Source organism: Chelonoidis abingdonii, chromosome 12 (genome assembly GCF_003597395.2).
Source record: "Chelonoidis abingdonii isolate Lonesome George chromosome 12, CheloAbing_2.0, whole genome shotgun sequence".
Classification (NCBI taxonomy): Eukaryota; Metazoa; Chordata; order Testudines; family Testudinidae; genus Chelonoidis; species Chelonoidis abingdonii.
In genome coordinates, this window is record NC_133780.1 from 7,937,999 (window position 1) to 7,951,518 (window position 13,520).

At 50.6% G+C, this 13,520-nt stretch overlaps 3 protein-coding genes across 5 annotated transcripts in view; 1 reads left to right on the forward strand and 2 right to left on the reverse strand.

Annotated features, from left to right (window-relative positions):
* The window catches only part of LOC142047641 (zinc finger protein 547-like), a 206,375-nt gene that overhangs the window by 177,132 nt on the left and 15,723 nt on the right, over positions 1-13,520 (reverse strand). The gene's annotated exons all lie outside the window — the stretch shown is intronic.
* The window catches only part of LOC116827228 (uncharacterized), a 423,640-nt gene that overhangs the window by 65,559 nt on the left and 344,561 nt on the right, over positions 1-13,520 (forward strand). The gene's annotated exons all lie outside the window — the stretch shown is intronic.
* On the reverse strand, positions 137-3,445 carry LOC116825017 (uncharacterized). Its single transcript, XM_075071601.1, is given in 4 exon segments — positions 137-1,493; positions 1,808-1,921; positions 2,465-2,591; positions 3,150-3,445. Coding segments are annotated over 4 exon segments (1,722 nt in total). The 5' UTR covers positions 3,351-3,445; the 3' UTR covers positions 137-213.

The following is a 13,520-nucleotide window of genomic DNA, read 5'->3' on the forward strand; positions in this document are numbered from 1 at the left end:
CTGGCCACTGTCGGCAGACAGGATACTGGGCTGGATGGACCTTTGGTCTGACCCAGTACGGCCATTCTTATGTTCTTACTGAACATTGAAGAAGCCACATGGGTGAGCAGCCCTAGATGGTCCAAGCATGTATAGGGATATTCTCCTGTGTGGGTTCTCTGATACATAATATGATTTGCTCTCTTAATGTAACTTTTTCCACAATCTAAGCATTTATGTTTCCTGTCTCTTGTGCATTGTCTGATGTTGCGTAAGGTCCAATCTCTGGATGAAACTTTCCCCGCATTCCAAGCAGGTATGGGATCTGTCTCTTGTGTGAGTTCCCTGGTGTCTGGTAAGGTTTGACTTCCAAATGAAACATTTCCCACAATCGAAGCATTTATAAGGTCTCTCACCAGTGTGGATTTTCCCATGTTTACGAAGGTTTGAGTTGTTATTGAAACTTTTCCCACAGTTCAAGCATTTGTAGGGTCTCTCTCCCGTGTGGGTTCTGTGATGCTTAGCGAGGTCTGAGGTGCTACTGAAGCTTTTCCCACAGTCCAAACATTTATGGGGTTTCTCTCCTGTATGAATCTTCTGATGTGTAATAAATGATGACTGCCAATTGAAACATTTCCCACAGTCGAGGCATTTATAGGTTCTCTCCCCGGCGTGGATTTGCTGATGTGAAGCAAGATATGAACTCTGGCTGAAGCATTTCCCACAGTCCAAACATTTAAAGGGTTTCTCTCCTGTGTGGATTCTCTGATGTGCAACAAGGGTTGATCTCTGTGTGAACTTTTTCCCGCAGTCCAAGCACTTATGGGGTTTCTCTCTTGTGTGGGTTTTCTGATGTCTAATAAGGTCAGATCTGTGCATGAAACTTTTCCCACAGTCCGAGCATTTATGGGGCTTCTCTCCTGTATGGGTTCTCTGATGCGTAATAAGGCTTGACTTCCAATTGAAACACTTCCCACACTCAGGGCATTTATAGGGTCTGAATCCTGTGTGGATTCTCTGATGTATTGCGAGGTATGAGCATCTACTGAAGCTTTTCCCACACTCCAAGCATTTATGGAGTTTCTCTCCTGTATGGACTGCCTGATGCCTAACAAGCGTTGACTTCTGATTGAAACATTTCCCACAATCAAGACACTTATAGGGTCTCTCTCCAGTGTGGTTTCTCCACTGAGAAATAAGGTTTGTACTCATATGAGATCTATTCTCAATATTGGGGCATTTATAAGGTTTTTCTTCCTTGTGACTTGTCTGCTGGGCGATGGTTTCCTTGGGATCCTTGCATCCTGCCCCACAGTCAATGGATTCATTCACTTTTGCCACTTTTCCCAGCTGTTTTTCTGACTTGCTCTGATTTCCCCAGGCTTCTCCCTGTTCCAAGCACTGGGAAAAATTCCCTTCAGCTCTTCTCAAAAAGGTCCCCCATGGTTCCACTTCCCCAGGAACTTCCTGCTGTTGATTGTTCTCCTCATTCACACTCACTCTCTCACCACCTGCTGAGAGACAGAATCCAGACAGGAGTCACTGCCTATGCCAGGAGAAAGGGGAATAGCAAATAGGGAAAACTTAACACAATAAAGGTGGGGAGATGGAGAAATTGGATTCTCTCTCCACATCCTCATCCAAACACTCACTGGGAAGTAAAATCAGGAAGGAAACTCCTGACAGCGAACAGGGTGGGTGGGAGATGGTGAGTGATATCCGACTACAGTCTGCCTTGGGGGAGATGAGGAAGACCTCATAGCATATTTTTGGGAGTCTGAGCTTTTTCCTTCAGATGGTTTTCGTGTCAGTCTCACCGACTCCTCACCTGTGCAGGTGCCTGTCTGGTTCTCCCTTTCCTCAGCGGCCTGCAGATCCGCAACCCATGGCTCTTCCCCTCGTTCCAGCTGAGCAATCAGGTCAGGTTTGGGAATGGGGAATCCTGTGCAGGGGGTGAAATCGGGCAAGCTCAGGGTGCATCAGATATTGGAGGAATATTTGTCACAAAGAACATTTCTAAGTTTAACTGGACCCCATGCTGGGATCTGAAGGAAGGGGGAGCATGGTCCCTGATGGGAAAGGCAAATATCGGGGGCGGGAGGTGATGGTTGTGAAGCCATCCCTAAGGCTTTCCAGGATCTGCAGGGACTTGCTGTGGCAGACTCAGCTCAGGAGTTAAACCCCTGCATATTGTGAAATCTCCATGGCTGCAGCTAGTCCCAGGAAGGGAGGGGAACTGGGATTCTGTGTGAGTGAGAGTTAAACCAGATAGAACAATACAGTGCTTCTGCCCCCTTGAAAGTTGGAGGGATAGGGATGAATCAGCATGTGCATTAGGTTTATGATTCCCTGATCCCACAGAAGGTGATATGGAGATGAAAGCCTCTCTCCCAGACTGGAGCTAGGGACTACGTTACCATGGAAAAAACAGATTCAGAAACACAGAACCAAGTTTCTAATAACCAAGGGGACAGGAATCCCTTACCCAGCGAGTTCACTGTCTCATAGTTCTCCTCCATGACGTCCCTGTAGAGGGCTCTCTGAGCGGGGTCCAGCAGAGCCCCCTGCGCCTGGGTGAAATACACAGCCACCTCCTCGAAGGTCACCAGCATCTGAAACAAAAAGATTTCCCCACTCAGCACCTGCTGCCCCAGCCACAATTCCCCTAGTCATGGGGGAGAAACATCAATAAAATGGAAGCTCTGGAAGGACCAGAGTAGTAGAATCCCACCCCCACCCTGCTCAGAGCAGCCAGGAGGCTTCAGGGGGTGGGAGAAGGTGACAGCTCCTTGTCCCCCAAGCACACGGAGCAGGGCAGGATCTTCTCATTTCCCACACGCCTGCCAGCCACAGGATAATACGGGAAGCAGAGCTCTGAGTGGAGGACAGGGACAGGAATCCCAACAGCTTCCCTGCGTATTTCACAGCAGCCTCTGGCCAGTGGGGTCAGGCTCCAGCCCTGGGAGTCTGGTCAGTTTTCCCAGCCCTGCCAGGGGGCGGGGACAACAGGGGGCGTTTCCTGTATTAGGAATGGCGGAATGTCCCCCCCCCTCCTCCCACCCACGTCCCAGCAGGTTTTTCATACCCTGTCCCCTCCCTCTCTCACCCCGTGTTTCCTGCCCTTCCCCCTCTACAGCAAACCACCCTGCAGCTCCCTGAAAATCCCCTACCTGTGCGGGCTCCATCACAGACATTTCCCTTCCCTGTCCCCTGGAAAACGGGAGGATCCGGAGCGACACGCGGACGTGAATCCTCAGCCTGTCAGGGAGAGAGGGGTGATGGGGGAGGTTTCAGAAGGGGCTTGAGTCTATTTCACACCCCGATTCCCCCCAGGCTCTCTCCCTGCAGACAGATGCTCTGGACTCTGCCATTCTGGGAAAATCCCCAGTCACTTTATCACAACACAGACCTGGTCCCTCCCACCAGCACTAAACCCCCTGAGACACTTTTAAACCCTCCCAGGGACAGAGTCACTAAGATAAATGCTAAAAAAGAGCAGAATCAAAGGAGCCACTTTGGGGGATTCCCCCGACAATGGCCCCGAGGGCAGTGCATCTCCCCAGCAGCGTGGGGACTCGTCCATAGCAAGAACTGGTTTTTCCTCTGTCAGCTCCTCCCCTTGTTCCCAGGAGAGTCAGTCGGCCCAGGGGTGATGCAGGGAATGGATCCGGGAAGGGCTGGGAACTGGGAACCTCCGTCCCCACTTCTTGCTCCTGCTGCCCCTTTCGGTCTCACCCCTCCCCTTCCTGTCTCCTTCCCTCCCCCTCTGCCTGGGAGAACTGGGGACTGTCCCGTTCGTTCCCATGGACATTTGCCTGGCTGTGTCACTGAGGGGAGCAGCTCTGGGACCCGCAGACACATGGGGAGCCCCTCCCCCACTGGTACAAACTCACCAGCAGGTCCCTGAACGGGGCCCTTTGTGCAGTCACTGTTCTGCCCGGCCCCAGCCCTTTTCCCCGGGTCTCCCCATCCCCTGCAGGTTGTGGCTCAGGGGCTGGTGTGGGCAGAGCCTGGGGGCTGTCCCAGGGGCTGGTTCCACTCACAAGAGAAAGTGGCCACCTGGGCTGGGCACAGCAGGGACTTTAATGAAAGGTCCGTCCTCAGCACAGCCCCAGCTGGGGAGCAGCCATTTCACACTCTGGGCTCTCAGGTAGAGGAGGCTGCAGCACCTGACCCAGGCAGCTCAATTCAAGGGCTCAAACATCAGGAGCAGAGAGACACACACCAGACTCCTCCTCTCCCTGAGCAATAGCCAGCAGCTAATGTAAGGGCAGCAGCAGCTAATGACTGGGGTGCAGGTTTTAGCCAGTCTCCCACACCCAGGTCCCACCCTGTCCCCCACGCCTGGGAGCTGGCCCACTGTGCCCCCTGGCTCCCAGCCTTCATGCCCTCCAGGTCCAACCCCGGGTCCCAGCCCCCCCACTCCCCACATCCCAGCCCCCCCACACTCTGGCTGCCGGCTGGGCAAGGGGACAGACGGGCAAGGGGTTGGCTTTCAGCACCCCCACTATTCAAAGTGTTCCCATGCTACAGGACATGTCCCTCTCTAAGCTCCTAGCTCTGTGAACTGCCAGCCCCGTAGGTCCCACTGGCCAGGAATCACAGTTTATGAGAGGTGTGGAGGTGGTGCCTGCACGTGGAGGCAGCGCGTGGAGCTAGGAGCCAACAAAGGGACCTGTTGCCACTTTCAGAGAGCCCCCCAAAGTGTCACCCAGAGCCCTTACCCCCTCCCACACTCCAACCTCTAACCCTGAGCCCCCTCCCACATGCAAACTCCTCCTGCTGTTGTGGGGGGCAGGAGGGTGCTGGCCCAGGACTGTCCCAGCAGTGGCTGGTGCAACTGGCACAGGGACCTGAGCTGCTTGGGCATTCCCTGAGCCAGCCACACTGGCTGCTGCAGAAGTCACTGAATCCATGAGTTCCATGACAAACTCGCAGCCTTAATCATGAGCAGACAGAGAGAAACACCAGCCTCCTCTGCCTTAGCAATAACTAGCCCCCTAACCCCATATGAGGACAATTCAGCAGCTGTGGATTTCATTTGGACTCACACCAGAACAGAACCAGAGAACCAGCTTGAACTGACATGCTTAACTGAACTGGAACCAGATTTAAACCATCATTTTTCCTCTTCCTCAGTGAACCTGAATCTGAATCAAACTCAGGGAAAAATGGCTACCTGGTAAAATAAAGTGTTGGCAATTTTTCAGCTCAATATTTGACAAAATAAAACAAAATCTACTCTGATCTCACTCATTATAATACAAGACACCAAAACAACCCTCAGGCATGTGATCGCTACCAGAACGGCCTGTCCCAGTAGAAGAGAAAGGGGCAGCCCACAGGAGCAGGGAGGGAGGGGAGAGAAGTGGGGGCTCCCTGTCCCAGAAGTTAACATTAACTCTTCAAGGCCAAGGAAAAAAGCTGTTCAATTCTTCTTCCCCTTAGACAGGCCTCCTCTCACCCGCCCCCACCCCTTAGGGCAGCTCCTCCCCCCATTGCCCCACCTGAGGTAGGCCCCATGCCCCAAATTCAGTTCCCCACTGAAGCAAGCCACAGGGCTCACTCCCAATCCCCCTCCCCACTTCTGGGGACCGCCCAGTAACTGAACCAGAACCAAACACACCAACTGCCACTGAACCCGAACCAAACCCCAATTCCGCTCCTTGCGGCTCGCAGTGACTCTGGTTGGACACCGAATCCTGCGCAGAAATCAGACCCGCCCATTCAGCGCTGTCAGCCCAGGAGTCAGACTCCCCCCCAAAATAAGGAAATTGTCTTTAAACACAAATATGAAATTGGAAGCTGGGTGTGTGCGTGGAGGGACTCTGGGTGGATTTTGCCTGGTAAATTCTCAGCCCTTCAGAGGAAGTCTCCAGGACAGGCAGTCACTCTGCCCACGCCCCACTGCTGGTTTGGCCAATTGCAGGGGAACAAATCCCTGCTGGCTGCTGGGCAGGGCAGCCCCCTCAACCTCCCTTACCCCAATGGGCAGGAGAGCTGCCTTGTATCTCTCCCACCCTTCTGTCTTGTCCCTCCCCCCCGGCTCTCCCTTCCCCAGCCAGTCTTCTCACAGCCTCCCATCCACACATCCCCCCCTTTCCATCGCAGTGCCCCCCACTCACATCTTCCCTCTATTCCAGCCCTGTTCCTCATAATCCCCCCATTCCTCTGCATCACCCCATCCTCCCTTCAGTGCAACCACTAGCCCCTGCGTTCCCCTCCTGCCCCTGGCCTCACACACCTCTGTTCCCCCGTAAATCCCACCTTACTTACACCCCCTGCCCCTCTCCACTCCTTCCCCCCTCCTCCCTCCGTGTTGCTGTCCTGCCTTCTATCTTTCAGCACTTACCTGGGATGTTGGAGACCCCTGGTCAAACCTGCTTTCCTCCTCTGCTTGAACCTGGGTCTCCCACATCCCAGCCCACTTAGATGCCAGCAGAACGGTTCCCATTCAGGGATCCCTAGGCAGACCAAGAGCTTTCCTGCACCAATGAGGCAATATGCAGAGATAGCGACTGATCAGGGATTACTTTAAACACTAAAACTTTGGGAGGGGAGGGGGGTATGTGAAATATTGCATAGAATCGTGGCTCCTTTAACAGCTCCAAGCCTCTGGGCCTTGGGGTGCAACTGTGTGAGAACCCAGGGGTGGGACTGGGTGCTGAGGTATAGCATCCCCCGGGGGGGGAGGGGAGCCCCTTTATACCTCAACATCCTTTTTTGCACACACTGCAGATTGCTCGCCCCCACTGCTGTCGCTTTTAACCCCTCTATACCCTGGGGTGTCCCCACTGACACTGTCTGGCCGGGCCATAGCCACATTCTTAACCCTGGTTCCTTCCCCTGTCTCTGATTTTCCCCATCTCCTTCCCCTGCCTCCAGCGCTTGGACCCTCCTGCCCGCTCTGACCCCTCGGGCCAGCAGAGCCCCTCGGCCTCCCAGGTCAGCGAGCGGCACCGTCACACGAGCACCTACGTCAGCAGCAACAGAGCACGTGGGGGACGGAGTATGGCCGGCACCTCCCGTGTGTCTGATCCCCGCCCCAGCACGGCCCGGGCTGGCTCCCTGCCGCACCCACGGGGCTGGCGGCAGCTTTCCGCGGCCCCGGGCGGGATCGCAAGCCAGCTCCGCTGGAGGAGCCCGGGGCCAAACCTCCCCTGCAGCCGGGCCGGGTGCCGGGGGGGGGGCGGGTCTCTCTACCTTCCTCCGAGCGGGGCCCCCGAGCAGGGGCGGGCCGAGCTGGGGGCTCTGCCCTGGCCTGGAGAGGCTCCTGGGAGCAGCGGGAGGGCCCTCGGGCTGGAGATTCCCCTCTCCCGCTGCGCCAGGGCTCCCGGCTCCCAGCACCAGCGGCGCCGGGGCTCGGGGATCTCGCCGGGAGCCTGAGCACCGCAGCGGGCTGCGAGTCACTTCCTGCTGCGGGCGCAGGGAGCCGGCGCTGCCCACCAGCGGCTCCTGGGGTCTAGCGATCACTCAAGGCGCCGCTGCACCCCCTGCCGCCAGCCCCAGCTCCCTGGGGCCCACCGCCCTGGGCGGGGCAGCTTCTTCAGCGCTTGTAGGTTGCCCTGCCAAGAAGCCACAGATCGTGGGGGGACAGAAAGTGGACGTGCAGATGCAGATCCCGGCGGCGGGGAGACAGGGGTTTTCTGGGAGACTCGGGTCTGTTCAGAGTGGATCCGGGGGGGGGGACACTCCGTGTGTCGATCGCTTGGTAACAGACTGGCACAGGCAGCAGTTGGGCAGAGCTGGCTCTTGGTCTGCACCACAACCTCACTGGTCTCAAGTCGTGGGCGGAGCTACAGCTCTGCTCCCTCTCCTCGGGTCATGGAGTTCGGAGCTTGCCACTGGATTCTTCCGGTTACTTGTAAGTCCATGAATGACACTGCCAACGGGCTTGCTATACCCCTTCATGTCTGCCCCCTGCCCAAGAATCACCTCTGCCCACATCCCGGCTGGCTCCCCACATGTGGGCACTGACTGCAAGCTCCCCTCAGCACCCGGATCACACAGAAACTCCGTTGTCTCTGGGTCAGGGACTGGGTGCTCTGCCTATTAGGATTGTGCCCTTTTCCCCCTTTCATTTTCCCAATTTTCACCAAAATCACCCACCTTCCCCTGGCTTCCTAGAAAATATCTCTCTGCTTTTTCACGATTCTTTCCCTCACCTCTTCCCGTTTTTCGTAACCAGCTCCATGTATTTTGCTCACTAAAGTTATTGTAACTTTGTGTGGAATTAGGACCACACATTATCACAGCTGCAATGGGTCCATTAAAGGCCCACTCCTGAAGCCCAAATACAAATCCACAGAGCACAATCACAGAAATGCACCTGTCCAGATACCTATATAAATAAACCTGTTGAAACTGACTCCCACGCCTACATGCAGATACACATGTGTATTCATATGTACACATCTAACATGCACTAACACATATACTTCCACATTATTTAATATTACAATTGTTGCTTAGTGCCTAGAGACCCCAACGAAGATCAGGACTCCAGGTTGGTAGGTGCTGGACATATACCTAAAAAGAGACAATCTGCAACAAAGAATTTATAATGTAGCTAGACAAAGATGGGGAGAAAGGTATGATACATTGGCTCTTCTGCAACTACTAGTCAACAACATTCACTTTTTAAGAAATAATACATTTCTTTTAGAATTTCCTTCTCTTATAAAATATGTATATATTCATTTCATGACAAGTTTTTCAAGTCATCAATTTTTTTGTGCGCAAGCCTGCAAAAGGAATGAAAGTCAAAGAGTTAGGCTGCAAATTTTATTCACACAGGTATACACATATGCGGTAATACACGCACCTCCCTACACAAGGAGAGAGTCTCTTACACACATACAATGCATGCATGCATGCACACACTTGCCTACACAGAGACACTTTTTCATATACTTTTCCAGGGGTTGCCTAAATCACCAGCCGGGAAGGGAGGAGGGTGGGCTGGAGGGGAAAAGGGGTCCCGGGTGGGGATGGAGGAGAGAGGATGGGGAGGGACGAGAGCGGGTTGGGGGTGAGAGAAGGCAGTGAAGGAGAGAGAACGGGGTGTGCGGAGGAACGTGGGGTGGATGGGGATGCAGGGGGAAGCAGAAGAAGGCTACAGGTGCATGAGGATGTACAAATTTGGGTACATTACTCATGAAAAGCTATGCAGAGAGTTGGTTGTGGAAAGCACAATATATTAATGAGTAAAGACTGTCCCTCAGTAACTGAGAATTTTGGATAGGTTGTCCATTTAGAAAAAAACCAGTCCATCAGAAAAGTATTTGAGTTACTTTCCTGACTGCGCTTCTCACTGGCACTCCAACTCACTCCTCCTGGTATTGCTTATGTTCCGTGATGTGTTCTACGTAGATGTCCCTTGACCACCTGATGGCATCCGACACTATGAGTTGCCACATCAGCCGAGCGTACCATTGGCCGACTCCACATTCTCTCAGCACTCACTTGTTACCAGGGTCCCATGAGCCCCAGGCTCTGACGATTAGCATCTGAGTTTGAACCTCGTAGCCCCTAGCTCTCAAGGTGTTGGCCAGAGAGGCGTATTTCTCCACCTTTTGAGATCGGGCATCGTGGAAGGCCAGGGTCCTGTTCTCAAAGGGCAATGTGATGTCCACCATGATGATCTTCTTCCAGTCCTCGTTGGTGATGATGATGTCCGGTCGCAGTTGGCTGTCGGTTCTGGGGATGGCGGAGTTCACAATCACCTTTCCCACAGTGGCAGGATAGCTCTGACCAGGCAATCTTGGATGGTGTTGTGTGGCAGATGCCAGACTCTGGAATGGGGCTTGCAGCTACACAGGACATGGAGTAGTTTCTTGTTGGCATAACTGCACTTCCTGCATCGCTTGTCCCAATTCCCTTGGCAGACGGCTCCATTCAGTGGGACACAGTTGAGCCAGGCCCTCAGGATGAACCGCCAGTCAGCAAATGGGGTGAGGCTGCCCCCTGGGAGGAAGTGGTTGCTGGCATCCCACTTGCACGTCACCTCGAACACCTTGCCCTGGCCCAGCTTTTGCTTCAGGTTTTCCACATACTTGCAGCAGGTGGCATCCTTCAGGGTTCTCTCCAGGATGGTTCTGGCTATCAAAATGATGGTGTGCTCCATATTCTTCACCTGTGGCACTAGGACTCCCAGCGTTCCTTGCACCATGTCCAGTGGCAACTGATACATTTCTCCAGTTGTGGGCACATACTAAAGTGATTTGTAACCCAACACAAGCCAAAACTGATCACTTGGGCAGATACCTCGGCAGAGTAGGTGAGTTCATGTAAATACAGTCTGGTCCTAAAGCCTTTCCACCCACCCCTGGCTCATCACTAGCTGTCATTCAGACCTTGCTTACAAATCAGAATTTGAAATTATTAGGTAGGCCAATATAGCCGAAATGAATGGGCCGACATTGTCATAAATAACAGCTGTATGAGGAAGCCAGTCTTTGTTCAGACTTTTCAAACTCATTGTGCTTTCTCTGGTACAAGTACTTTCCCATACACCCTCCCCATTTCAGTCTCTGACTCTCAGAGTGCATATCCAGCACTCGCCCTCAGTGTTTTTGCAAATAGATACTGGTCATTTTCATTGTCCAAGGGACAAGAAAATCTCATGACAAAGGCTAGGGAAATGTGAAAAGAAAAATCAGAAAGGCTTATTTTGGCAAATGATCATTTGTCTTTTGCAGTCCCCAAGAAATCTGAGCTCCATCCTGTCAAGTTAATTTAATATCAAAATACATCAGAGAACAGCCTTCACCAAAAAGAGAAAACCCCACAATGCAGGGTGAGCTGCAAACCACTTTCCCATTCATGAAGTGAAATCCCAGAGAATCTTAAGCTCGAAATCTGGAGAACAAATTTACCTATTTCCTTCTGAACAGGCTGCTTTCCTCAGCACCGCTGCATTATTTGGCTGGGTTATTGACCAAAGCTTTAGCAGCAGCATCATAAAAGAAAGAAAAAAAAAAAAAAAAAGACAAACCTAACCAAAAACTTCTTATCTACAAATGATCCGGCTTAGGCTGGAAAAACTCCAGATGCCACTTTACCAATAGCTGGACCCTGGGATTTAAGCTAAAACTGTGCTTTGGGGTTCATTTGAATTTCCCCTTCAGGAATGTGACATTTTCTTCCCCAGCCCTCAGGGGCCTGATTGAGGATCAAAGGAATCAAAGCCTGATTCCTAAGCACGGTGGGAAAGGACACTGTGGTAGATGACACACATGAAAAGGATTAACTCTCCACGGCTTGGGCAGAGGCTGCTCTGTGAGAGATGTGTGAGGTTGACGGGGGAAGGAGGAGGAGGACCTGTGGAACCTTAGACACTAACACGTTTATTTGAGCATAAGCTTTCGTGGGCTACAGCCCACTTCATCAGATGCATAGAATGGAACATATAGTAGGAAGATATATTAACACAGAGAACATGAAAAGGTGGAAGTAGCCATATCCAACTCTAAGAAGCTAATGAATTAAGATGAGTATCTTAAGCAGGGAAAAAAAACTTTTGTAGTGATAATCAAGATGGCCATTCCCGACAGTTGACAAGAAGGTGAGATACTTAGCGTGAGAAATAGATTCAATTTGTGTAATGACCCAGTCACATCCTATTCTCATATTCAAGCCAATTATAGGCATCTATTTGCAATTAATTCCAGTTCAGCAGTTTCTCGTTGGAGTCTGTTTTTGAAGCTTTCTGTTGCAAAACTGCCACTTTAATCTGTTAATGAGTGACCGACAGGCTGAAGTGTTCTCCTACTGTTTTATGTATATGATTCTTGATGTAGATTATGTCATATTATTCTTTTGCGGCTAGAGACAGTCTGGTTTGCCAATGTACATGGCAGAGGGACATTGTTGGCACATGTGGCTAATAGGAATTCCCCCGGACTCTTCCGTCCCTCTCAAAGAACACAGAAGGTAAAACACTACATCTTTAACTACCTCTCCAACTTATGTAGTGCTTCATAGAAGGCTATGCAATTGAGTCTTACATCTACATCTTTATTGGTTTCTTGTTATAAGTTTGCAACAACTCTGTTTAAGATTATTGAATGCAACGTGTTCATCTTGCTGGCTTCGTGTGTCCGGTCCTTCCATTCCTTCAATTGATTATCTCATTAGTTCATTCACATGATCTAGGCAGAAGCGACTTCTTTCAGAACAAAAATTTATTCAATAAGGAAAAAGAACCCTCAACTGTATGCGTTTATGACTGGGAGTAGAAAAGATTAATTCCTACTTCTTTGTGCTACTTTCCTGGGATGAAAGATCAGGTCGAGCACACTAGTGATGAAAAAAGAAGTTGAAGTCAAATCTTCATTCGTCATAATATTCCACTCTTGTATCAAATTCTCTATTCTGTCCTGCAGTCCCCTTGCTGTTATGGCCTCTGTCATAAACAGATAGCTAAGGGTTATGTTTCTTTACCTGTAAAGGGTTAACAAGGAACCAAACACCTGACAAGAGGACCAATCAGGAAACCGGATTTTTCAAAGCTTAAGGAGGAATTTGTAGGGTTCTTGGTCTTGGGTTTTGTCTGTTCTGTGCTCTTCTAGCTATGAGAGGGTCTATTTCCAATCTTCTAATTTCCGTTTCCCAGTTGTTAGTACAAGGTAGCAAAAGTATAGTCTTTTAAATTGATTTTGCATGTTTTGCATCTGTGTATCTGGCTGGTGAGTCTTTATGTATTGGCTATGAGTACTTTAAATTTTATTGTTTGGGTAAGGCTGTTTATCCCTTTTCATTGTTTATTTCATTTCTATAAGTTAAAAACCCTGTATCATAACATCTAGATTACAGAGAGCTGTTATTCTATTCTTTCTTTCTTTCTTTTTTTATTAAAAGTTTGCTTTTAAGACCTGTTGATTTTTGTTCCTAATTGAGCCACCATGAAATTGGTGGGAGAAGGAAAGACAGAAGGAGGGGAAGACCTACTCTCTGTGTTTAATCTCCTTACTGTCCCAGGGGGAAGAACTAAGGGGAGAGAGAAGAATCTTCTGTTTCCTTGTCTTTTGGTTTGTCTGTTGTGGAAGAGAGGAACTGCTTCTTGGTATTGTGAGTTAAAGAGGTTGCCCAGTAACTCTCAGGTTACCCAGAGAGAATTCTGGGTGGGAGAGAGGTGGGGGAATGGTTTATTCCCTTGTGTGGAAGACTCAGAACTCTCAAGTCTTGGGGTCCCCCAGGAAAGTTTTGGGGACCAAGAGGAGCCAAACACCTGAATTGCTTGGTAGCACGCGATATCAGATCTAGCTGTAAAATGCTTAGAGGGTTCATGCTAGCTTCTCAGTTTATGACGCTAAGGTTCAACTGAGTAGGAAGCTATGATAGCCTCACTCCACTCAATTGTTGGTATTTTATAGGACAGGGATCTGTAAAGCAATGTAAGGTTGAGTAGAATCCAGAAGTCACTGTTGTGGATTTTTAAGAATCAAGTCTGTGTACTTTTTCAGTTGTCTTAACAAACACTTGTTGTCCTCTTCACTTAAGGATTCAATAAAATCCTTCATTAGTCAACTTCTGGACTG